A 27,109-nucleotide genomic window follows, 5' to 3' on the forward strand; every position below is an offset into this window, starting at 1 on the left:
TGGAATATTTCTCTGTAGAATTTCTAACGACTGTTGATCCTGGACACACATTTGCTGTCAGAAAAAATCACTGTCTTGGATATTTTCAATTTCTTCTCAAGCAAAGTAGGATGTTCTCACTTGGTAGTTTTAATGTTTTTTTTTTCTTTTTATCTAGTCCCAAGGCATTTTATTTCTCAATTTCATTGGCAGCATGATACACATTTTTAATAAATTAACTTTTCACATGGATGTGTCATGCAAGAAGTATATCTGCAATTAAAATTTAAAAATCAACTTACAAAAACAGACACCTTTGGAAATATGTAGATTGTGGAAATGTATCTTCAAAAAGGTTTGTCTGGTAGACTCTGATAGACAAAGTCATATAGTTGAAAGTTGTTTTCTTCTGGCCGAGCATGGTGGCTCATGCCTGTAATCCCAGCACTTTGGGAGGCCAAGGCGGGTTGATCACGAGGTCAGGAGTTCAAGACCAACCTGGCCAACATGGTGAAACCCCCTCTCTACTAAAAATACAAAAATTAGCCAGGCGCAGTGGCACGTGCTGTAGTCCCAGCTATTCAGGAGGCTGAGACAGTAGAGTTGCTTGAACCCAGGATAGTACGTTGCAGTGAGCCAAGACAGAGCCACTGCATTCCAGCCTGGGCAACAGAGTAAGACTCTGTCTCCAAAAAAAAAATTTTCTTCAAAATGTAACACAACTATAGCAATTATCCCATTAAAGAATTGATGGGCCAGGCGCGGTGGCTCAAGCCTGTAATCCCAGCACTTTGGGAGGCCGAGGCGGGTGGATCACGAGGTCAAGAGATCGAGACCATCCTGGTCAACATGGTGAAACCCCGTCTCTACTAAAAATACTAAAAATTAGCTGGGCATAGTGGCGTGTGCCTGTAATCCCAGCTACTCAGGAGGCTGAGGCAGGAGAATTGCCTGAACCCAGGAGGCGGAGGTTGCGGTGAGCCGAGAGCGCGCCATTGCACTCCAGCCTAGGCAACAAGAGCGAAACTCCGTCTCAAAGAATTGAGAGAGGGCCAGGCGCGGTGGCTCAAGCCTGTAATCCCAGCACTTTGGGAGGCCGAGGTGGGTGGATCACGAGGTCGAGAGATCGAGACCAACCTGGTCAACATGGTGAAACCCCGTCTCTACTAAAAATACAAAAAATTAGCTGGGCATGGTGGCGCATGCCTGTAATCTCAGCTACTCAGGAGGCTGAGGCAGGAGAATTGCCTGAACCCAGGAGGCGGAGGTTGCGGTGAGCCGAGATCGCGCCATTGCACTCCAGCCTGGGTAACAAGAGCGAAACTCCATCTCAAAAAAAAAAAAAAGAATTGAGAGAAACTTGAATCCAAACTGAAGTTAGTTTTGTGTTGATTTTATAGTTACAGAATGTTTTCAAGACATGTAAAAACTGCTGTTGGTACATTCTAATTTTGTGTTTTTGTTTTGTCTTTTGTTACATTCTAATTTTATCTAACGATTGTTTTTCGATTTTAAGGTGCTGTTGGAATATTTTGGTTTCTTTTGTGGATCTGGTTAGTTAGTGACACACCACAAACACACAACAGAATTTCCCATTATGAAAAGGAATACATTCTTTCATCATTAAAAAATCAGGTATGGTCTTTGACACATTTTAAAAATAATACCAGCATGCTTTTTGCTTCAGAATTAAGATATCAATTTTTTAAAATCAATATTTCTATTGTGTATGCCCTAGACAAAGTAGAAAAGGCAAATGAAATAAATATTCAGAGTACTGTCTGGCTGGGTACAGTGGCTCACACCTGTAATCCTAGTACTTTCCGGAGGCCTAGGTGGGAGGATCATTGAGGCCAGCAGACTAGCCTACTCAACATAGTGAGACCCTGTCTCTACACAACATTTAAAATATTTTTAATTTTTTTTTTAAATAAATATGAACAAAGTATTGTTTGAAGAATGAAGTTCTTTCTTTTTTTATAGAAAGTATAGCTTTATAAGCTATAACAAATACTGTTTAAGTCATTTTAAACCTTTTAGAGTAGCGGTTATCAAATGAGTCTTGTTTATTTTTACCACTTGATTAGTAGAAAATAAAATGTGTTATTCATGAAAGGATTCTCATTCTGATCATTAGTTGTTAGAAAACCAACTAATGTGTTTATACAGTTGTGCATCCCAAATCTAAAAATTCTAAATCCAAAATACTCTGAAATCCAAAAGTTTTTGAGAACCCACATGATACTCAAAGGAAATGCTCATTGGAGCATTTCAGATTTTTAGATTTTAAGATTTAGGATGCTTGGCCAGGCGTGGTGGCTCATACCTATAATCCTAGCACTTTGGGAGGCCAAGGTGGGCAGTTCACCTGAGGTCAGGAGTTGAGACCAGCCAGCCAACACAACAAAACCCCATCTCTACTAAAAAATACAAAAATTAACCAGGCATGGTGGCACACATCTGTAGTCTCAGCTACTCAGGAGGCTGAGGCAGGAGAATTGCTTGAACCCAGGAGGTGGAGGTTGCAGTGAGCCCAGATCACATCACTGCACTTGCAGCCTGGGTGACTGAGTGAGACTCTGTCTCAAAAAAAAAAAAAAAAAAAGATTTCAGATGCTTATAGGAGTGAACCACCACACCCAGCCCAAGATTGACATTTTAAATATTTATATGTAGTATAGTCAGGCAGTAATTAAAAACTTAATCTGAGCTGGTCATGGTGGCTTACCTGTAATCTCAGAACTTCGAGAAGATAAGGCAGGCAGATTTCTTGAGCCCTGGAGTTCCAAGACCAGCCTGGACAACATACTAAGACCCCAACTCTAAAAAGAAGAAAAAATTTACTCTTTAACATTTAAGTTTTTTACTTTTCTATAAATGTCTCTACAGCAGCTGAACTTTAAGAAATATGACCTGTAATGATCTTTGCCAAAGATTGGCAAAAACTTAAAAACAGAAGAAATAAGCACTGTAATAAAGTTTTAACCAGGTGGAGAGCTCATATCCAAGGTTACTTGGGTCTGAGTATTCCCAGCAAAAAAAAAAAAAAAAAATTAATACAAATAGTAAGTTTTAGCTGGGTGTGGAGGCACACCTGTAGTTTCAGCTCCTCAAGAAGCTGAGGCAAGGGGACTGCTTGAGTCCAGGAGGTCAAGGCTGCAGTGAACCATGATCAGCCATTGCATTCCAACCTGGGCAACAGAGCAAGATCGTCTCACAAAAAAAAAAAAAAAAAGTTACTTTGAAAGTTTAGTGTCCTACATGATGTTAATTGAGTTACCTACTTTTTCCTCTTAAGGAACAGGTTGAATTTAATGCATTATAAACAGATGTTGCCATGTAAAACCTGATGTTTTGCCATTTTCTTAACACTGATGGGTAACAGCTTGCTTCTTCCAATATTTCATTTTTATCATTATCTTCCAGAACTTATAAAACTTTTGAGTTTGTTTAAAATTTTTAAAAAGCTTTCCCGGCCAGGCACGGTGGCTAAGGCCTATAATCCCAGCACTTTGGGAGGCTGAGGTGGGTGGATCACCTGAGGTCGGGAGTTCAAAACCAGCCTAACCAACATGGAGAAACCCCATCTCTACTAAAAACACAAAATTAGCTGGGCGTGGTGGCGCATGCCTGTAATCCCAGTTACTCGAGAGGCTGAGGCAGGAGAATTGCTTGAACCCAGGAGGCAGAGGTTGCGGTGAGCCAAGATCAGGCCATTGCACTCCAGCCTGGGCAACAAAAGCAAAACTCCGTCTCAAAAAGAAAAAAAACCTTTCCCTTGGTCAGGCACGGTGGCTTGCACCTGTAATCCCAACACTTTGGGAGGCCAAGATGGGAGGACTGCTTGAGCCCAAGAGTTGAGACCAGCCTGGGCAACATGATAAGACCTCATCTCTATAAAAAATTTTAAAATCAGCCAGGCATGAGGTTATGCACCTGTAGTCTTAGCTACTCAGGAGGCTGAGGCAGGAAGATTGTGTGAGCTTGGGAGGCAAGACTATAGTAAGCTGTGTTTGTGCCACTGCACTCCAGCTTGGGAAACAGAGTGAGAACCTGTAAATTGGTCTTATTTTTGTCTTGCTCCAGCATGCTCATAGAGTGGCCTGGTTTTGGTTCAACAGAACCCCAGGGCCTAGATGTTAGAACCAGGACAATTTAGCTTACAGCAGCCCGGGACTGCTTCTTTCTTTTTCTTTTCTTTTCTTTTTTTTTTTTTTTTCTGAGACAGTGTTTTGCTCTTTTTGCCCAGGCTGAAGTGCAATGGTGCAGTCTCAGCTCACTGCAATCTCTGCCTCCCAGATTCAAGTGATTCTCCTGCCTCAGCCTCCCGAGTAGCTAGGATCACAGGCACGTGCCACCAAACACAGCTAATTTTGTATTTTTATAGAGATGTGGTTTTACCATGTTGGCCAGGCTGGTGTCAAACTCCTGACCTCAGGTGATCCACCTGGCTCAGCCTCTCAAAGTGCGGGGATTACAGGCTCAAGCCCCCACACCAAGCCTGACTGCTGTTTTTCTTTCTCACTTTGCTGAGAGAAAGAGTGGTATCTTCCAGAGAGAGTATGACACCTTCCAGGAAGTGTGGCAGTTGGACATTGCGCTCATGGGTAAGGCAAAGGCAAAAAATAACAGGAAGAGGAAGCAGGTGGAAGTCAGGTCATGGAGGGTCCCGTGTGCCTCACTAAGGAGCTTAGCCTTTATCCTTTAGGCACTGGGATGCTATGTAGTATTTGTAAGCTTGAAGTGACAGAATCAGGTTTGCATCGTAGATAGCTTATGCTGGCAGTAATGTCAAAGGAGATCTGAGCTGGACAAGTGAGAGTTGCCGTTAGAATGTTTTCTCAGTTATTTAAGAAAAAGTCAGTACTAATAGGCAGAAATGTAATTTCATTCTTACAATAAGTGGATTTTATAAGGATGACAGCATATATAGTTCTAATTCTGATTCTGAAATTTCTACAAAAAAAGAAACAGGCTGGGTCCGGTGGCTCATACCTATAATCCCAGCACTTTGGGAGGCAAAGGCAGGAGGATCGCCTGAGGTCAGGAGCTTGAGACCAGCTAGGCCAACATGACAAAATCCCTTCTCTACTAAAAATACAAAAATTAGCTAGATGTGTTGTGCATGCCTGTAGTCCCAGCTACTGGGGAGGCTGAGGCAAGGTAATTGCTTAAACCCAAGGGACAGAGGCTGTGAAGAGCCAAGATCATGATACTGCACTCCATCCTGGGTGATAGAGCAAGACTCCATCTCAAAAAAAAAAAAAAAAAAAGGGAGAGAGAGAGAAGGCCAGGCATAGTGGCTCATGCCTGTAATCCCAGCACTTCTGTAGGCCGAGGCAGGCAGATCACCTGAGGTCAAGACTTCAAGAGCAGTCTGGCCAACTTGGTGAAACCTTGTCTCTACTAAAAATATAAAAATTAGCCAGGCGTGGTGACAGCCACCTGTAAAACCAGCTACTCAGGAGGCTGAGGCAAGAGAATCGCTCGAACCCAAGAGGCAAAGGTTGCAGTGAGCCAAGATTCCGCACCATTGCACTCCAGCCTGTGTGACAGCAAAACTCTGTCTCAAAAAAAAAAAAGAGAGAAACAAAAATCTTTATTGCACCCTGCAGTTAAATTCAGAAGGCCAGCTCATAACTAGTGAGTGCTTTAAGACCATCAACTACTCTATTTTGAAGATCTCTTTTTTATGCATTATGGAAAGACATCACTGCTTCACTCACTGAAATGTCCTTTCCTGTATATCTGCTATTTTGTTGTTGTTGTTGTTGTTGTTGTTGTTTTCTTAATTCTGGGGCTATCTTGAGGTTTTCTTGTTTGTTTGGTTCTGGGGTTTGGGGAGGTTTGTTTGTGAGAAAAGGTCTGGCTCTGTTGCCTAGGCTGGAGTACAGTAGCGTGATCTTGGCTCACGGCAGCCTCCCTCCACCTCCCAGGCTCTAGGCATCCTCCCACCTCAGCCCACTGAGTAGCTGGGACCCCACAGATGTGTACCACAAAGCCTGGCTAATTTTTATATTTTTTGTGGAGACAGAATTTTGCCATGTTGCCCAGGCTGGTCTTGAACTTGTGAGCTCAAGTGATCCGCCCACCTCAGCCTCCCGAAGTGCTGGCATTACAGGAATGAGCCACCATGTCCAGCCTGAAGATAGCATGTTTTTTAACTGTTTCACCTCTCCTTTATGGCTTTTAGGAAGAGTACACAATTTTACAGCATTGCAAAGCAAATCAAATAGGGACCTTGATTTGAATATTTGTCTAATTAAGACAGAAATTAAGAGCATTTATTACATGTAACTTGGCTAAATCAGTTTGCTGTTACTTGCATTCGATAAGAAGTGTTTTTTTGTAAAATGGCATATTAGAAGATATTCAAGTATTTGTTCAGTGATCATACCCTCTCTATATTTCACACATTTCATGACAAATAATTTTTACAGTTTGTCCTTTTCTGTTTCGACTAATATGGAAAAAAAAAGTTGATTGAGCTATTATTAGAAATTTTTAAGACCATCTATCTTTAACTGCAAAATTAAACAGATCTACGTTTTCCTTCCTTCAAACCACCTCAGAAAAATAAGAGAAAACAATCCAAACATGATTTTTTTTTAAAAGTCCTTGTAAGTATTAAAACTCTTAGAGGAAACAAAAGGAAGAAGGAAAAACAAGAACAAGGAGGGAGGCCGGGCGCGGTGGCTCAAGCCTGTAATCCCAGCACCTTGGGAGGCCGAGGCGGGTGGATCACGAGGTCAAGAGATCGAGACCATCCTGGTCAACATGGTGAAACCCCGTCTCTACTAAAAATATGAAAAATTAGCTGGGCATGGTGGCGCGTGCCTGTAATCTCAGCTACTCAGGAGGTTGAGGCAGGAGAATTGCCTGAACCCAGGAGGCGGAAGTTGCAGGGAGCCGAGATCGTGCCATTGCACTCCAGCCTGGGTAACAAGAGCGAAACTCCGTCTCAAAAAAAAAAAACAAATATTGGCCAGGCACGGTGGCTCATGCCTATAATCCCAGCCACTTTGGGAGGCCGAGGCAGGTGGATCACCTGAGGTCAGGAGTCGGAGACCAGCCTGACCAATATAGTGAAACCTCATCTTTTAAAATATATATATATGTACAAATATTAGCTGGGCATGCTGGCAGTTGGCTGAACTCCCAGCTGCTCAGGAGGCTGAGGTAAGAGAATTGCTTGAACCCAGGAGGCGGAGGCTGCAGTGAGCCAAGATCGCGCCACTGCACTTCAGCCTACATGACAGAGCGAGACTCCATCTCAAAAAAAAAAAAAGCTTTCGCTCCTCTCTTCCTTTCTCCACCATCGTGGTGTGTGCTTTACTCCGTTTCTTGCCATGTCTTCTCACAAGACTTTCAGGATTAAGCGGTTCCTGGCCAAGAAACAAAAGCAAAATCGTCCCATTCCCCAGTGGATTCGGATGAAAACTGGTAATAAAATCAGGTACAACTCCAAAAGGAGACACTGGAGAAGAACCAAGCTGGGTCTGTAAGAAATCACACATGCGATGGCACACATATTCATGCTGTCCCAAGGTCACAATCGAGTGTTGCTAAACCAAGCTATCGGGAGACGTTTGAATAGATTCCTTTCTGTATCTGTTATAAAGGCATTAGTTAGTACAACCCACAGTGCTTCCATTATTCATGTTTTAAAAAAAAAAAAAAAAAGGTTTTGGTTGCCTGGGTTCAGTAATAAATATGTGAGACCTTTCACTTCTTAAAAAAAAAAGCTTTCATAATTTTTTTATTTTTTGCCAACAATTAGATGTGATGAAGCCATAGAGAGTATGTGTTTACACTGCTTGATTAGTGAGATAGTAGTGTGATAGAAACAATAGCAAGAGAATAATTTATAGTTCCAGAACATCAAAAAAAAGCTGTTTTGTACCTTCTTAAGTCCAACCTTAACTTGTATTGTCCAGTATGGTAGCCACTAGCCCCATGTGGCTATATTTTTAATTTAACTTAATTTAATTAAATTTTTAAATAATTTAATTAAAAATTTAGTTCTGGGCCAGGTGCAGTGGCTCACACCTGTAATCTCAGCATTTTGGGAGGCCAAGGAGGGCAGATCATCCGATGTCAGGAGTTCAAGATCAGCCTGGCTAACATGGTGAAACCCCATCTCTACAAAAATACAAAAACTAGCTGGGTATGATGGTGGGTACCTGTAATCCCAGCTATTCAGGAGGCTGAGGCAGGAGAATTGCTTGAACCTGGGAGACAGAGATTGTAGTGAGCCGAGACCAGGCCACTGCACTCCAGCCTGGGCAACAGAGCAAGACTCAGAAAAAATTCTTCATTCACACTAGCCATATGACCAGGGTTTTGTTTCATTTCATTTTGTTTTCTTTCCTCAACCTGTTTGAATGACAAGGATTTAATAACAACATGTAACTATTAGTTACCCTGTGGACAGTGTGTATATGGAACATTTCCATCATCATGGAAAGTTCTGTTGGACAGCATCATCTTAAACTCTTGAAGGATTTTTTTTTTAATGTCTGCTAGATACTTGGATTGTTTCTCCTAGTAACATTTGAAAATTCATCTTTAACTTGAAAGCTTTTATAAATGAAGACTTTCCCCCCTGAAATAAAACTTGTAATGTGGAAATACTGTTAAGTTGATATTACCATTCATATTGGGAGAACAGAAAACTGTTATGTTGTACCTAGGTTACAAGTGAACACTAAGCTGTAATACATACATTTCACATTCTTCTTTCTAAGCCTTTAACCCTGTGGCCTTGTATGTGTTTGATAAGCAGCGTTAGCAGCCTGCCATGTGTCGGGCTTCTATGTTAGACATACAGCTGATCTTGTTTGGGTGATTGTCCAAAAACATCAGATTATCAAAAATTCAATTGCTATTAATAGGTTGTAAAAATATACCAGTGTGGCTAAAATTAAATATTTCATATTACAGGTTATATTTCCAAGAGGTAGGATATATTCTTCAGAATATATCCAGTTTTCAGACTTCAAATACATTTACACTTGTATCTTTCAGCATAAAAGAATGATTTCCCTTCTTTTGTAGATTTCAAAGCCATATAAAAAGAGCTATGTTCCAAATTCCTTCAAACTCTAAATCCTCTCTGTCCTGAGCTTTTTGGTTAAGAGGGATGAGGGCAGACTTTAAAAGCTAATCTCTACAGCAGTGGGTCCCAAAGTTGCTGCACATTGAAATCACCCAGGGATCTTCAAAAACTAGGGATGCATACCTCCCACCCACCCACAGCCTATTCAGTTGGTCTAGGGTGTGACCTTCATCTCAGAGTTTTTAAGGCCCCACTGGGTGATTCTTATATGCATCAAAGTTTGGGAACCCACTGCTCTACAGAATTACCAGTGAAGCCTTTTAAAACTTAGATTCCTTGGCCCTACACTCAGTTTTTTGCTTTACTTGTTTTTGTTTTGTTTATTCAATAGGTCAAGAGTAGAACTTAGGCCCCTATAATTTTTTTTTTTTTTTTTGGAGACGGAGTTTCACTCTTGTTACCCAGGCTGGAGTGCAATGGCGCGATCTCGGCTCACCGCAACCTCCGCCTCCTGGGTTCAGGCAATTCTCCTGCCTCAGCCTCCTGAGTAGCTGGGATTACAGGCACACGCCACCATGCCCAGCTAATTTTTTGTATTTTTAGTAGAGACGGGGTTTCACCATGTTGACCAGGATGGTCTCGATCTCTTGACCTCGTGATCCGCCCGCCTCGGCCTCCCAAAGTGCTGGGATTACAGGCTTGAGCCACCGCGCCCGGCCAGGCCCCTATAATTTTAAGGTGTCAGAGATGATTCTGAGGATAGCTGGAGTTGAGAACCACTGCTGTAAAAGAATAAATGTTATCTCTCTTTCTCTTTCCCTCTGTCTGTCTGTCTTTGATCATATTAAAAAACACAGCTGGTGCAATGGCTCATGCCTGTTTTCCCAGCACTTTGGGAGGCCAAGGTGGGCAGATCACCTGAGGTCAGGGGTTCTCAATCAGCTTGGCCAACACACTAAAACTCCGTTTCTACTAAAAACAAAAATCAGCCAGGTGTGGTGGTGGGCGCCTGTATTCCCAGCTACTTGGGAGGCTGAGGCAGGAGAATTTCTTGAACCTGTGAGGTGGAGGTCGCAGTGAGCAAAGATCGTGCCACATCACTCCATCCTGGACGACAGAGCGAGACTCCATCTCATAAATAAATAAATAAATTTAAAAATTTTTTTAATTAAAAGAACACGAGCATATCTAGCAAGGTGTCAAGTAAAAAGTCCATAGAAAAAAGGCCGAGGCCGGGCGCGGTGGCTCAAGCCTGTAATCCCAGCACTTTGGGAGGCCGAGGCGGGTGGATCACGAGGTCGAGAGATTGAGACCATCCTGGTCAACACAGTGAAACCCCGTCTCTACTAAAAATACAAAAAATAAGCTGGGCGTGGTGGCGCGTGCCTGTAATCCCAGCTACTTAGGAGGCTGAGGCAGGAGAATTGCCTGAGCCCAGGAGGCGGAGGTTGCGGTGAGCCGAGATCACGCCATTGCACTCCAGCCTGGGTAACAAGAGCGAAACTCCGTCTCAAAAAAAAAAAAAAAAAAAAAGAAAAAAGGCCGAAAGAAGGTTTGGCAATACTGGTTCTTCCTTTTTTTTTTTAAATTTCTTTATTTTTCTTTTATCTGGTTCTTCCTCTTTTCAAAATAATGGTAACTGTGAACACTGAAGACAGAAATATAGATTGCTCTTGCTTTTGCGAAAAGCCACAGTCTTGGTGTAAAGGAAATATTAAAAAAAACCCACAGTTTTGGTGTACAGGAAATGTAAATATCTGATGCCCTAGATCAATGGTATCTAAGCTTTCTTGATCATGCAAGAATTAATAAACGGATGGGGGGCTCACAATCCGAATGTATGTATATTTATTCTCAAGTCATCTATATGTACTATGATGCTTATGTATATCATAACATATATACAGAAATAGACTTTTAAAGGATGGATAAATGAAATAAACAGTATATACATAAAGTTTACATCTTAATAGAAAAAAAAAAACCTTTGCTATAACTAAAAAATTACAAATACTTTGTTGTTTTTAATGTTTTGAGATGGAGTCTCACTCTCTCACCCAGGCTGGAGCACAGTGGCAAGATCTCGGCTCACTGCAACCTCCGTCCCTCAGGTTCAAGCAATTCTCATGCCTCCGCCTCTCAAGCAGCTGGGATTACTGGTGCATGCCACCACACCTGCATAATTCTCATATTTTTAGTAAAAACAGGGTTTCACCATGTTGCCCAGGTTAGTCTTGAACTCCTGGCCTCAAGTGATCCTCCTTCCTTAGCCTCCCAAAGTGCTGGGATTACAGGCATGAGCCACCACGCCCAGCCATAATCTGTTAATATAATAATAATGTTTAATGGGAGCAATGTGTTTGACTATGTTATAGTTAATGATCTGTCATTATTTTGCTTGGTGAAGTAGCTGACAAAGGACTCATCAAGAAAAGTGGCAGCTTAGCCAGTGGCAGTGGCTCATGCCTGTAATCCCAGCATTTTGGGAGGCCAAGGCAGGCAGATCACGTAGTCAGGAGATAGAGACCATCCTAGCTAACACAGTGAAACCCCGTCTCTACTAAAAATACACAAATTAGCTGGGCGAGATGGCACATGCCTGTAGTCCCAGATACTTGGGAGGCTAAAGTAGGAGAAACGCTTTAACCTGGGAGGCGGAGGTTGCAAGAAACCGGGATTGCACACTGCACTCCAGCCTGAAAAATAAAAAAGGCAAAAGAAAAGAAAAAAGTGGTAGCTCTACTATTTTCTTGGTGTTTGTTCTGTTTAAATATTATTAGAATTCTCTTCTTCCATTAGACTATTATCTATTAGATGAGTCTCTTCTAATAACTGTTGCTCTGCAGGAATCTTTTGAAAACACTGTCAATTTTGTGAGGTTTGATTTAATTAAAACTGTCTAATAAAATCTACAAATGCACTATATATGTGTGTGTATATAATTATATATATTTTTTTCTTTTTTTTAATCTTTGCATGTCCTTGAATTATAATTTTTTTTTTTTTTTTTGAGACAGAGTCTCACTCTGTTGCCCAGGACGGAGTGCAATGACACAATCTCAGCTCACCAAAACCTTCCCTTCCTGGGTTCAAGCGATTCTCCTGCCTCAGCCTCCCTAGTATATGGGATTACAGGCATGCGCCACAATGCCCTGCTAATTTTTTTTCATATTTTTAGTAGAGACGGGGTTTCACCATGTTGGCCAGGGTGGTCTCAAACTCTTGACCTCAAGTAATCTGCCCACTTCCCCTCCCAAAGTGCTGGGATTACAGGTGTGAGCCATCACCCCTGGCCCACAAATGCACTTTAAAAGGCACTTAAAATAAATGCACCTATGTTGGGGGCAGTGGCTCACACCTGCAATCCTAGCACTTTGGGAGGCAGAGGCGGGCAGATAACTTGAGGTCAGGAATTCAAAACCAGCCTGGCCAACATGGTGAAACGCCCTCTCTACTAAAATGCAAAAATTAGCCAGATGTGGTGGCACACCTGTAATCCCAGCTACTTGGGAGGCTGAGGCAGGAGAATCTCTTGAATCCAGGAGGCAGAGGTTGCAGTGAGCTGAGATCGCACCACTGCACTCAGCCTGGGCAACAGAGTGAGACTGTCTCAAAAAAAAAAAAAAAAAAAAAATAGGCCAGGTACAGTGGCACACGCCTATAATCCCAATACTTTGGGAGGCCAAGGTGGGCGGATCACCTGAGGTCAGGAGTTGGAGACCAGCCTAAACTAACACAGTGAAACCCTGTTTCTAATAAAAATACAAAAATTAGTCAGGCATGGTAGTGCATGCCCATAGTCGCAGCTACTCACGAGGCTAAGGCAGGAGAATACAGCTTGAACTCGGGAGGCAGAGGTTGCAGTGAGTGAGCTGAGTTCATGCCACTACACTCCAGCCTGGATGACACAGCAAGACTGTGTCTCAAGAAAATAATAATATAAAATAAATAAATATAAATAAATAAATGCACTTAAACTGTAATATGCTATAATACACTGAGGGCAAAGAAAACAAGTGAAGATGCCATTTTAACCCCTCTGAATTAGGGGACTCATACAATTTATAATTATCTGACACACTCCAGGGCCAACATATTTATTAAATATTAATAGAGTGTAGTTTCTTATTTTTAGAATAAAAATGAGCAAAAATAGAAATATGTCTTTTCTCATCCCCGAAGATCATTTTGCATACCCCCATGGTGCTTTAACCCTGCTTTAAAGACCACTGCTCCATATGACTGCAACAGAAACCTTCTATTGCCTAGTTCTTATAAATCATTTCAATTGAATTAAGATTGGATAATTAAATATGAATTCTAACAGGACCTTCCTATCTCTTTCCTTTACCCTTATGTCAGCCTCTGAATTATTTGACTATGACACTGTATTTTAGAAATCAAGAAATCAGGCTGGGTGCAGTGGCTCACACCTGTAATCCCAGCACTTTGAGAGGCTGAGGTGAGCAGATCACTGGAGGTCAGGCGTTCAAGACCAGCCTGACCACCATGGCAAAACCCCATCTCTACTAACAGTACAAAAATTAGCCAGGCATAGTGACACATGCCTGTAATCCCAGCTGCTTAGAAGTCTGAGGCAGGAGAATTATTTGAACCCAGGAGGCAGAGGTTGCAGTAAGCCGAGATTGTACCATTGCACTCCAGCCTGGGCAACAAGAGTGAAACTCTGTCTCAAAAAAAAAAAAAAAAAAGAAATCAATGCTGCAGGTAACTTCTGATATTCATAAGCAATGTTTAGGGCTGACATTATAGCTTTACCATTACCTTTTTACTTTATCATGCATTTTGCTATTTAATATTTCAAAGGAGTTGATTTAAAAATTAAAAATTTAGAGTTTACTAATTAAGATAATATTCTGTATGAATTCTGGATCGAGTTTTAGCTGATATGGTACAGCTCTATGTATTAACATAGGTGTAGCTTATCCTAATTCCTGTTTTTTTTTTCAGCTTTCTTCACAGAAGTCAGTGCCGTGGGTACCCATTTTAAAGTCACTGCCACTCTGGGCTATTGTAGTTGCACACTTTTCATACAACTGGACTTTTTATACTTTATTGACATTATTACCTACTTATATGAAGGAGATCCTAAGGTTTAATGTTCAAGAGGTAAGAAAAAATAATCATCTGCTTCTTATAATTTTCTTTTTCTTATATATAATTTTAAGACCATACACAGAATTTGTTTTCATCTATATAAAATTCAGTGATTTTTGCATCCTCCATTTTACTCTGCTGTCCTAAATTTTAGAGATGTCTCCTTTTGGCCTCCACAATTGTTACTTCTTTTCTCAGTGTGTGCTAACTCTTGATTAAGGTATCTTTTGCCAGTTATTCCCTTTAGCAATGAAGATCTTTTTTTTTTTTTTTTTTTTTTGAGACGGAGTTTCACTCTTGTTACCCAGGCTGGAGTGCAATGGCGCGATCTTGGCTCACCGCAACCTCCGCCTCCTGGGTTCAAGCAATTCTCCTGCCTCAGCCTCCCGAGTAGCTGGGATTACAGGAACGTGCCACCATGCCCAGCTAGTTTTTTGTATCTTTAGTAGAGACGGGGTTTCACCATGTTGACCAGGATGGTCTCAATCTCTCGACCTTGTGATCCACCCGCCTCGGCCTCCCAAAGTGCTGGGATTGCAGGCTTGAGCCACCGCGCCCGGCAGCAATGAAGATCTTAATAGTAGCTAGTAATATGCCAGGATATCAGTTGACAAATTCATATGGTACCAGTATTCACTTTTAAAAGGGATGGATTCATTGTGAGCAGCCTTATTTTTCCCAGGTTCTTTGTTAACAGAGCCTGATTATAATCTACCATGTTTCAACTATAAAGTGGAGCTAATTTTTAAAATAGAAAATAAATAATATGCTACCACAGTGATTAATTGCATTCAACTGCACATTACAAGATTAATTTGGTAATTATCATTTGGGGTAAAACTGAGACCCATAGGAAGATTAAGAATAGCAAATCCCGGTGTTCATGCCTATAATCCCAGCACTTTGGGAGGCTGAGACGGGTGGATCATGAGGTCAAGAGATTGAGACCATCCTGGTCAACATGGTGAAACCCCGTCTCTATTAAAAATACAAAAGTTAGGCCGGGCACGGTGGCTCAAGCTTGTAATCCCAGCACTTTGGGAGGCCGAGGCGGGTGGATCACGAGGTCGAGAGATCGAGACCATCCTGGTCAACATGGTGAAACCCCGTCTCTACTATAAATACAAAAAATTAGCTGGGCATGGTGACACGTGCCTGTAATCCCAGCTACTCAGGAGGCTGAGGCAGGAGAATTGCCTGAACCCAGGAGGCGGAGGTTGCGGTGAGCCGAGATTGCGCCATTGCACTCCAGCCTGGGTAACAAGAGCGAAACTCCGTCTCAAAAAAAAAAAAAAAATACAAAAATTAGCTGGGCATGGTGGCACATGCCTGTGGTCCCAACTACTCGGGAGGCTGAGGCGGGAGAATTGCTTGAACCAGGAGGTGGAGATTGCGGTGAGCCGAGATCATGCCATTGCACTCCAGCCTGGGTAACAAGAACGAAACTCTGTCTCAAAAAATAAAAAAAGACCGGGCACGGTGGCTCAAGCCTGTAATCTCAGCACTTTGGGAGGCCGAGGCGGGTGGATCACGAGGTGGAGAGATCGAGACCATCCTGGTCAACATGGTGAAACCCCGTCTCTACTAAAAACACAAAAAAGTAGCTGGGCATGGTGGCACTTGCCTGTAATCCCAGCTACTCAGGAGGCTGAGGCAGGAGAATTGCCTGAACCCAGGAGGCGGAGGTTGCGGTGAGCCGAGATCGCGCCATTGCACTCCAGCCTGGGTAACAAGAGCGAAACTCCGTCTCAAAAAAGAAAAAAAAAAAAAAAGAATAGAAAATCCAGCTGGGCACAGTGGCTCACACCTATAATCCCAGTACTTTCAGAGGCCAAGGTGGGCAGATCACTTGAGGTGAGGAGTTTGAGTCCAGCCTGGCCAAACATGGTGAAATTCTGTCTCTACTAAAAATACAAAAATTAGCCTGGCATGGTGGCAGGTGTTTGTAGTCCTCAATACTCAGGAGGCTGAGGCCAGAGAATCACTAGAACCCAGGAGGCAGAGGTTGCAGTGAGCCAAGACCAAGCCACTGCACTCCACACAGGGCAACAGAGTGAGACTGTCAAAAAAAAAAGAATGATTCATTAAGCTGTATGTTTGACTTAACATGGTTTTCTGCATCTGCATTTTATTTTATAGTAAAAAATATTTTAAAATAAATAAGTGAGAATGGAAGACGAAAATGTTTAGTAGGGAGAATCCATAGGTTAATAGGAAGGCTTGTCTTCTCCCACAACTGAAATCCCAAAGAAACAGTCAAGGTTACCCGAAGGAGACAGGACTAGGGCAAGCCTTATTTCCTCTGAGACAGACTCTTAGGGACTGCCTTGGACTGAATCCGATAATCCTTCTGAAAGCCAGACTTATTTACTGTAATTATATAAAAAATTAACAACATATTGCTATGCATTTCCTTTGTTTTCAAGTGGTGGCTGTTGGCTGTGATGAATGTGTATGTTTTATTTTTTCCTCCTGTATCTTCTTATTCCTTCCAGAATGGGCTTTTATCTTCATTGCCTTATTTGGGCTCTTGGTTGTGTATGATCCTGTCTGGTCAAGCTGCTGACAATTTAAGGGCAAAATGGAATTTTTCAACTTTATGTGTTCGCAGAATTTTTAGCCTTATAGGTAAGTGAAGCAAATCAGGTTTGGTTTTAGTTTACAGTTATTTACCATATTTATAGCTATTGGAGATAGGAAAACAAAATGTGTTTCCCACTTTTAGACACAAGTTAACACAATACTCACTTTTGGACAGTTAATACAATACTCAACACAGAACACTTCGCTCTGATCACCAAAACGTTTGTGGAGATTTCTCCCCAGACAGTCAGTCTGCAGCAGACACCAGCTGGGTGTCCTATCATTCAGTTCTGACACTGTCCAGCTGGCAGTAGCATCAGATCCTACAGGTTGAGGGCTCAGTTCCACAAGACCACCTCCGTACTTCGGATGCCAACACAAGTCCCAGCTTGTGATGCCTGTTTCTGACTGACCAGCTATAAATCAGGGTTCCCATGACTCTCTCATCAGGTTTAATCTGCTAGAGCATCTCACAGAACTCAGAGAAACACTTTATTTATGTTTACCTGCTTATTATAAAGGGTATTACAAAAGATATAGACAAACAGCCAGATGGAAAAGCTGCATAGGCCAGGGTATGTGGGACCAAATAGGGAGTTTTCATGCCCTCTCCTGGAACACCACCCTCCAGGAACCCCCACATCAAAAGTTCATCTCAACTCTGTCCTTTTTAGTTTTTATGGAGACTTCATTAAATGGCCAAGATTGATTAAATCATTGGCCATTGGTGACTGACTCACCCTTCAGCCCCTCTCACCTTTCTGGAGGTTGGGGGTGGTGCCGGACCGCTAATCCAGCCACCATCCTGAAGCTGTATGGGGACCCCCAGCCACCAGTTGTCTCATTAGCATACAAAAGATACTATTACCACTCCAGAGATTCCAAAAGTTTTAGGAGCTGCGTGCCAAAAACCAGGGCAGAGACCAAATGTATGAATGTATATTTACTTTTTAAAAAAAAATCTTTTAATAGAAATGAGGTCTTGCCATATTGCCCAATCTGGTCTTGAATTCCTGGCCTCAAATGATCTTCCTGCCTCAGCATCTCAAAATGTTGGGATTACAGACATGAGCCACCACATGGGCCATATTTCTTTCTTTCTTTCTTTTTTTTTTTTTTTTTTTTTTTTTTTTTTTTTTTTTTTTGAGACAGGGGCTAACTCTTAGCCCAGGCTGGAAATCTTGGCTCACTGCAGCCTCAACCTTCTCAGCTTCAGGTGATCCTCCCACCTCAGCCTCCTGAGTAGCTAGGACTACAGGCATGTACCACCATGCCCAGCTAATTTTTGTATTTGTATTAAAGTCAGGGTTTCACCACATTGTCCAGGCTGGTCTTTAACTCCTGAACTCAAGCGATCTGCCTGTCTTGGCCTCCCAAAGTACTGGGAATACAGGTGTGAGCCACCACACCCAGCCCCAGCCATTTTTTTTTTTAATGGGACAGGGTCTCACTTTATTGCCCACATTGACCTTGAACTCCTGACCTCAAGCAATTCTGCTGCTACAGCCTCCCAAAGTGCTAGGATTACAGGTGTGAGCCACCACACCCAACTCCCCACCATATTTTTTTAAATCACAATATCACAGCAGTTTAAGACAAAATAAAAACGTTATGAGTCATTCATTTTGTTCATATAACAAAACCCTTTGATACATTTAAGTGCATTTCTTCACATGTGTTTCTTTTTGAATCATACATTTTGAGGTTTAAGATTCATAATATTCACCTGGCACAGTGGCTCACACATGTAATTTTAGCACTTTGGGAGGCCGAGGTGGGCAGATCACAAGGTCGGGAGTTTGAGACCAGCCTAAACAACATGATGAAACCCCATCTTTACTAAAAATGCAAAAATGAGCCTGGCATGATGGCGAGTGCCATTGTAGCTCACCGTAACCTTGAACTTCTGTGCTTAAGCAGTCCTCCCACCTCAGCCTTCTGAGCAACCAGGACTACAGGTGTGCACCACCATGCCTGGCGAATTTTGTTTTTAATATTTCATAAAGACAGGGTCTTGCTGTGTTGCCCAGGATGGCCTCAAACTTCTGGCCTCAAGTGATTCTCCCACCTCAGCCTCCCAAAGTGCTGGGATCACAGGTGTGAGCTGCCACACCTGGCCAAGATGGAGTATTTCTCTAACCTCATCCAACAGAGTTTATTATTTAGTTTATCTTCTTTGGTTATATGTATTTTAAATCACATTCTGTGTCAGCTATGGCTTCTCTCTAGAAACATATTTTTAAGTTGTTATCTTCTCTAACACCATGGAATTTTAGCTGAGTTTTGGTCACATGAAAATTTAATAACATTGCATAATAAGATTTTCCTTTTAATCGTATATTAGTTGTATTATGCCCATGTTTTCCAGCAGGTTTTTTTTTTTTTTTTTTTTTTTTTCACAAAATTTGTTAGTCTTCTAGGCAGTATACTGTTTCTACAGTAGGTGGCAGCAATTTCAAATTTCAGATTTATACCATATTGAGGGAGAGCAAATATTAATGCTGGGGCTTTTTTCCCTTTTAAAACTTTGCAACTCCAGGAATGATTGGACCTGCCGTATTCTTGGTAGCTGCTGGCTTCATTGGCTGTGATTATTCTTTAGCCGTTGCTTTCCTAACTATATCAACAACACTGGGAGGCTTTTGCTCGTCTGGATTTAGCATCAACCATCTGGATATTGCTCCTTCGTGAGTACTAACTAATATAAAGATTTGCTGTGATTTACTTTATTATTTTAAAAAATTATAAGTAACGTAAAATTGGTTCAGCAGCCATCCAGCCAGAAGAAGGTGGTAGGCCACCCACTCCATTTAATGAATCTGAAAAGTAGCGCCGGACACGGTGGTTCACACCTGTAATCCCAGCACTCTGGGCGAGTGGATCACCTGAGGTCAGGAGTTTGAAACCAGCCTGACCAATTTGGTGAAACCCTGTCTTTAAAAATAAAGAAAGAAAGAAAAGTAGCTTAAGATTTATCAGGTTCCTGAAGTCTTGTCAGAATCTCTGGAATCTGATGAGGGCCTCCCACCCTGCTCTCTTGAACTGTCAGTGAAAGAAAATTGGATCATCAGATGAAAATTAGAGCTACTGTCACTGGGTACAATGGCTCACGCCTGTAATCCCAGCACTTTGGGAGACTAAGGAGGGCAGATCACCTGAGGTCAGGAGTTCAAGACAAGCCTGGCCAACATGATGAAACCCTTTCTCTACTAAAAATACAAAATTAGCCAGGCGGGGTGGCAGGCGACTGTAATCCCAGCTACTAGGGAGGATGAGACAGGAGAATCACTTGAACTTGGGAGGTGGAAGTTACAGTGAGCCATTGCACTCCAGCCTGGGCAACAAGAGTGAAAGTCAGTCTCAAAAAAAAAAATTAGAGCTATTGTCAAGAGATGAAAATAGGTACTGAAGAAAAAAAATTAAAAAACAAATATCCATGTTATCTACCTTATAAGATCATTGTGAGGATTAAATAGAGCACACACACAACCCTTTGCTCATAATGCAATAAATGTATTTGCATATAATGCAGTCAATGTAATTATTACTTTCTGGCTAACTTTGAGTCAGGTGTGGTGACCAGGGTCACAGATCAATCCAAGTAAAATATTAAAGTGATGATTGGTGTGCTTTCAGAAAAGAAAATGCTGACCACTAAAGAGCCACCACTGGGTCACTAGAGCCAAAATGACAAAACAGTCTAATTTCTCAACATCATTTTTAGCCTGATACAATAAAGAAAATATAGATTTGATACGGATAGTAAGGACTTCAGCCAGGTCTCCTATGATAGATACCCTTTGGACAAGGTAGAGAAACATGAATTGGATGTACAATTAGGTAAATTTATCACTACCAAAGTTCAGTATAATAGCATGCTGATTCATGGATAGAGTCATTTGAGAAACACTGTGCCAAGCGCCTGTAATCCCAGCTACTCAGGAGGCCGAGGCAAGAGAATTGCTTGAACCTGGGATGCGAAGGTTGCAGTAAGCCGAGATCACACCACTGCACTCCAGCCTGGGCAGCAAAGTGAGACTTGTCTCAAATAAATAAATAAATAAATAAATAAATAAATAAACATAATCCCACCTCATGGGATTGGTTTTATGATTCAAATGATATAATATGATATATATAAAACCCTTATAAGCATGTCTAAGGTTTTCCAATAAATAGTAAATAGATACAAGGTTTTCCAATTAATAATATTCCTATTAACATATAAATATGAACTTGGATTTTCTAGGCCTTCACTTCTATAGACTGAAATAGAGATTTCATTTTATTTATTTATTATTTTTTGAGACAGGGTCTCACCCTGTCACCCAGGCTGGAGTGCAGTGGCAAGATCACCACTCACTGTAGTCTCAAGCAATCCTCCTGCAGTCCTCTGGCCTCAGCCTCCTGAGTGGTAGGTCTACAGCATGAGCTACCACACCCAGCTAATTTTTTTGGTGTTTTTTAAAATTTTTTGTAGAGACAGGGTTTCACCATGTTGCCCAGGCTGGTCTCAAACTCCTGGGCTCAAGCAATTCTCCCACCTCAGCCTCCCAAAATGCTGGGATCATAGGCATGAGCCATGGCGCCTGGCCCCAAAATAGAGATTTTCTTTTCTTTTTTTTTTTTTTGAGACAGAGTTTTGTTCTTGTTTGCCAGGCTGGAGTACAATGGCAGGGTCTCAGCTCACTGCAGCCTCCACCTCCTGGGTTCAAGCGATTCTCCTGCCTCAGACTCCTCAGTAGCTGGGGCTAGAGGCGTGTGCCACTATGCCTGGCTAACTTTTTTATATTTTTAGTAGGGATGGGGTTTCACCATGTTGGTCAGGCTGGTCTCGAACTCCTGACCTCAGATGATCCACGCGCCTCGGCCTCCCAAAGTGCTGGGATTACAGGCATGAGCCACTGTGCCCAGCCTCAAAATAGAGATTTTTTATGGTAATTTTGTTGCCTAGATCATAGGAATTAGATAGATTTTCAGCTATTAATTCCAATAGTACTCTAATAGCACGGAATCCAGACTGAGTCCATGCAACTTGTTTTATTCCAAGCAGTCATCAATCTTTCATGGCCAAGTGAAATATAAGTACTTGAATGAATTTCTTGGTGCTGACATTTAGAATTTCACGGCATTCGTCTGCACTTAATATCTGTCACTGGAAATGCTGGCAGCATTGCAGTTGGTTCCTCTTACTGCCAAGGTGTTAATGGTTTAAAAAGAAAAAAAGGCAGGCTCTGCCAAGCTTGGTTAATTTAAGATACACTCCCTAAAGGGGATAAGCCAAAAAGATCCGTGCCTCGTGGTTTTGTTATGGTGTTGTGTATGCAAGAGTTTTGAACATAAAAATTTGTGATCTTTATATATAACTGAATTTGTTAAGCAGAATTTTTTATTTAGACACCTTTCCATCCAAAATGGGGAGGAGTTTCAGATAAGTAGTCTACAACTGAGGATCCAAAATTCTAATAGAAATTGGGTTATTCCACATTAAGACAGCATGAATAATAAAATATCAAGCTTCTTTAGTTTTGACTGAAATTGTATTTTATAATACTACTAATTATCTCACAAAACATTTAAAGCTCTAATTGGACTTTATATATGTCTAAGTGATTTTTATGAAAAAGTAATAAATGCCATTTAGTTGCTTAACTAAGTTTTTTTTTTTAACTGAACTCCTCTACCACCTTTAAGGTTTTGTACCAAAAATATTTTTTTTTTTTTCGAGACGGAGTTTTGCTCTTCTTACCCAGGCTGGAGTGCAATGGCGCGATCTCGGCTCACCGCAACCTCCGCCTCCTGGGTTCAAGCAATTCTCCTGCCTCAGCCTCCTGAGTAACTGGGATTACAGGCACACACCACCATGCCCAGCTAATTTTTTGTATTTTTAGTAGAGACGGGGTTTCACCATGTTGACCAGGATGGTCTCGATCTCTCGACCTCATGATCCACCCGCCTCGGCCTCCCAAAGTGCTGGGATTACAGGCTTGAGCCACCGCGCCCGGCCTCAAAAATATTAAATCTAAATCTAATGAACCCCCTAGGATCTAGAGTCTAGCCACTATCAGTGTACAGGTAATATAGGAAGTATAAGATTATGTGAAATGATACCTGAGAGATATCATCTTCAAAGTCCAGAATTCATGACTATATATAGGACAAACATCCAAGTAAAAAATACAGCAGTTTTAGGCCAGGCACAGTGGCTCATGCCTGTAATCCCAGCACTTTGGGAGGCCGAGGCAGGCAGATCACCTGAGGTCAGGAGTTCAAGACCAGCCTGACCAACATGGTAAAACCCCGTCTCTACTAAAAATACAAAATTAGCCAGGTATGATGGCACATGCCTGTGATCCAAGCTGCTAGGGAGGCTGAGGCAGGAGAATCACTTGAACCCAGGAGATGGAGGTTGCAGTGAGCCAAGATCACACCATTGCACTCCAGCCTGGGCAACAACAGTGAAACTACATCTCAAAAAAAAAAAAAAAAGAGAGAGAGAGAGAGAGAGACAGCAATTTTAAAAATAAATTATTAGGCCAAGTGCGGAGGCTCACACCTGTAATCCCAGCACTTGGGGAGGCCGAGTCAGGTGGATCACCTGAGGTCAGGAGTTCGAGACAAGCCTGACCAACATGGTGAAACCCCATCTCTATTAAAAAATATATATCTACAAAAATTTAGCTGGGCGAGGTGGCAGGTACCTGCAATCCAGCTACTTGGGAGGCTGAGACAGGAGAACTGCTTGAACTCAGGAGGTGGAGGTTGCAGTGAGGCAAGATTGTGCCACTGCACTCTGCCTGGGCAACAGAGCGAGACTCTATCTCAATCAATCAATCAATGGCTGGGCACAGTGGCACACACCTGCAATCCAAGCACTATGGGAGGCCAAGATGGGCAGATCACTTGAGATCAGGAGTTCAAGTCCAGACTGGCCAACATGGTGAAACCTCGTCTCGACTACAATTACAAAAATTAGCTGGGTGTGGTGGCGGGTACCTGTAGTCGCAGCTACTTGGGAGGCTGAGGCAGGAGAATCGCTTGAACTCGGAGGCAGAGGTTGCAGTGAGCCAAGATCATGCCACTGCACTCCAGCCTTGGTGACACAGTGAGACTCTGTCTCAAAAAAAAAAAAAAATTATTAATACATACAACAGTTTGGAATAATAGTACCCCTAGCATGTAATCCAAAATGTTACATTCTGTATTATTCTGTTCATATAAAATTCCTGATCAGGAATTGTCACTCTTTGGAGCAGTGAGTTAGAGGAGTTCTAGTCTGTATGGAAAAATCTCCAGTGGTCTGTGCAGTCAGAGCCCCATGGTTCAGTGCATAAGGCCTAGATTAGTGTGAGTCACATGATACCTCTCTTTAGTCAGCATATATTGAATGAGCACAGGTGTTTTACTGGGCACTGAATATAATGAAGGGAAATAAAACATGCTTCTTCAATGAGATTATGGAGTCAGAATTAGCGAACTTGAATTAGGGGACTTATATCTTAAAACACATAATACCAGCTTTAAGGACAATAAAGATTCTGAGAGGACAGCTTCAGTATGAACTGATCAAGACAGACAGCTTCAAGGAAGAAGCACCAAACAAGTGGTTAGGATGGAAGGTGAGTGGAGTTCAGGCAGCAGGTATAGTGTTAGTAAAGATAAGTAGCAGGAACGAACATGACAGATGTGAGCAGCTGGAATGAGAGCTGGCTGGATCTGAAGGAGTGATTGTACAGTGCTAGGAAATAAGGCTGTGTAGAAGGACCAAGGCCAGGCCACTGCAAATCAGGCAGAAGGTTGCAGTCTTCTGAAGGTAAGAGTTAAACCCTCCTAGTAGGTTTTTTGGTAGAGAGGGGTGACCTGACTATTCAGATGAAGGCTTATACAGTTTGAGAGGTAGTTCGACCACATGGAAAATGTCCTTCAAAATGTGTATACCAGTAGCTTCTATTTCTTGATCAGATGCTAGTGATGTGGTTGTGTTCACTTTGTGAAAATTCAGCAAGCTGTACACTGATGGTTTGTACACTTTTCCATGTGTATTTTACACTCAAATGAATTGTTTTAGAATACCTGATAGAGTGTGAGGGAGCTCACGGTTGACATGTTATATGTATACATCTGTGAACCAATGGATAATAAGGGAAATAATAGGCCAGGCATGGTGGCTCATACCTGTAATCCCAGCACTTTGGGAGGCTGAGGTGGGCAGATCACCTGAGGCCAGGAGTTCAAGACCAGCCTGGCCAACATGGCAAAACACCATCTCTACTAAATACAAAAAATTAGCTGGGCATGGTGGTGGGTGCCTGTAATCCCAGCTACTCAGGAGGCTGAGGAAGGGAAAATTGCTTGAACCTGAAAGGTGGAGGCTGCAGTAAGTCAAGATCATGCCCTTGCACTCCAGCCTGGGCAATAGAGAGAGACTCCATCTCAAAAAAAAAATAAAATAAAATAAAAATGCATCACTAACTTGCCCAAGATCACATAGATTGTTAATGGTGGAGCTGAGTCGGGAATCTCAATTTCCTGATAATCAGTTTAATATGACTTTTTTATAGAAAATGATAGGTATTTCATTCCTTTTTATGATGGTACTTACTCAAGATCTTGGCTAAGGTAACATTTCTTATTTCTTATTCTACATACATTCCTTTTTTTTTTTTTTTTTTTTTTTTTTTTTTTGAGACGGAGTTTCGCTCTTGTTGCCCAGGCTGGAGTGCAATGGCGCGATCTCGGCTCACCGCAACCTCCGCCTCCTGGGCTCAGGCAATTTTCCTGCCTCAGCCTCCTAAGTAGCTGGGATTACAGGCACGAGCCACCACGCCCAGCTAGTTTTTTGTATTTTTAGTAGAGACGGGGTTTCACCATGTTGACCAGGATGGTCTCGATCTCTTGACCTCGTGATCCACCCGCCTCGGCCTCCCAAAGTGCTGGGATTACAGGCTTGAGCCACCGCGCCCGGCGCATTCCTTATATAGTAAAGAAATCAATAGGTCATTAGTATTTCCCAAATACAGGCAAAAATTCTGTAAAGATTTGCATGTAGACATAGAGAGAACTATCCCGTTCCCTATGATTCACTTAAAATAAAACATTGCATTTGAGAAACTTTTTCCAAACTTATTTAAAATGCCCTTTTTATTCATACCCATACACACAATGTAGACCCAACTTGTCTTCTTTTAGGACAGCACGCAGTAATTTACCTATAAGCACATGTGTAATTAATGGAACAAGTAAATTGTATGTTTGATATGATCTCATGCCTATAATAATATACTAAAAATATATACAGATAGAAAAAATAATTAGGATATTTATGAAAATGTTAATGTCAATTATCTCTATAAGGAAGAATTAAAGGTAATTTTATTTCCTTATTGTTTTTTATTAATTTTCAAAAATCAATTACAATTGAATTTTCAAATCAGGAAAGAAATTCTTTAACTTAAATAACTTCAGGTTAGACATGTCAAAATGTCTGTATGAAAATGAGATCTCAGAACTTTCTCCTACATCATTATAAAAGGGATTATTTCATTGGCTGTGTTCCTCTATGTAATGTTAAAATGCTACTTAACTATTGAAATGCAGGTTTTTCACCAGCTGAATATGAAATCCCATTTCAACAAGACATTTTATGTAGACATAAAATTTCACAGGAACACAACCTGAGAGTAGAATAGCTATCTACTGAAAGAAGCGGCCAGATGTGGTGGCTCACACTTGTAATCCTGGCACTTTGGGAGGCTGAAGCAGGCAGATCACTTGAGGTCAGGAGCTCAAGACCAGCCTGGCCAGCATGGTGAAACCCCAGTTCTACTAAAAATACAAAATTAGCTGGGCATGGTGGTGCATGCCTGTAGTCCCAGCTACTTGGGAAGCTAAGGCACACTTGAACCCAGGAGGCAGAGGCTGCAGTGAGCCAAGAACATGCCACTGCACTCCAGCGTGGGTGACAGAGTGAGACTCTGTCTCAAAGAAAAAAGAAAGAAGCTGTTTAAATGTATAACACAATAATAAACTTCTATGAAAATGTTTCTACAGGTATGCTGGTATCCTCCTGGGCATCACAAATACATTTGCCACTATTCCAGGAATGGTTGGGCCTGTCATTGCTAAAAGTCTGACCCCTGAGGTAAGTAGACAATTTACCCGTAAACTGGAAGGGTTTTGGAACTGCACATCTGAGTCAAAGCTCAGTATATTTTCATAAAGAGTAAAATTCTAAATGTTTTTATGAAATTCTTTATAGCAACAAAAAAATAAATGCCTTACTAGATAAGAAAGTGTATTTTCGAAGAATACTTTTTAGATTTTAGACAAAACAGCAGAACTAAGTCAAAAATGAAGATCTTGCAGCTGAAA

General features: G+C 41.7%; 2 protein-coding genes and 1 long non-coding RNA gene across 5 annotated transcripts in view; 2 read left to right on the forward strand and 1 right to left on the reverse strand.

The window, feature by feature from the left end:
* SLC17A5 (solute carrier family 17 member 5) overlaps nt 1-27,109 on the forward strand; it is a 51,707-nt gene that overhangs the window by 17,932 nt on the left and 6,666 nt on the right. For all 3 annotated transcript variants that reach the window (XM_039467811.2, XM_039467810.2, XM_039467812.2), the window contains exons 6-10: nt 1,496-1,614; nt 14,009-14,167; nt 16,651-16,783; nt 19,278-19,425; nt 26,789-26,879. In XM_039467811.2, the coding sequence (XP_039323745.1) occupies nt 1,496-1,614; nt 14,009-14,167; nt 16,651-16,783; nt 19,278-19,425; nt 26,789-26,879 (650 nt within the window). The remainder of the gene's footprint in view (nt 1-1,495; nt 1,615-14,008; nt 14,168-16,650; nt 16,784-19,277; nt 19,426-26,788; nt 26,880-27,109) is intronic.
* On the reverse strand, nt 168-26,795 carry LOC141584320 (uncharacterized). The gene is made up of 2 exons (XR_012517311.1): nt 23,735-26,795; nt 168-2,801 (listed from the first exon to the last, which is right to left on the reverse strand). It is a non-coding gene; the product is annotated as an uncharacterized LOC141584320 (long non-coding RNA).
* On the forward strand, nt 7,310-7,610 carry LOC120363259 (large ribosomal subunit protein eL39). Its single transcript, XM_039467813.2, has one exon. The coding sequence runs from the start codon at nt 7,329-7,331 to the stop codon at nt 7,482-7,484; it is 156 nt and encodes a 51-aa protein (XP_039323747.1). The 5' UTR covers nt 7,310-7,328; the 3' UTR covers nt 7,485-7,610.

Source organism: Saimiri boliviensis, chromosome 4, assembly GCF_048565385.1.
Source record: "Saimiri boliviensis isolate mSaiBol1 chromosome 4, mSaiBol1.pri, whole genome shotgun sequence".
In the NCBI taxonomy this organism is placed as follows: domain Eukaryota; kingdom Metazoa; phylum Chordata; class Mammalia; order Primates; family Cebidae; genus Saimiri; species Saimiri boliviensis.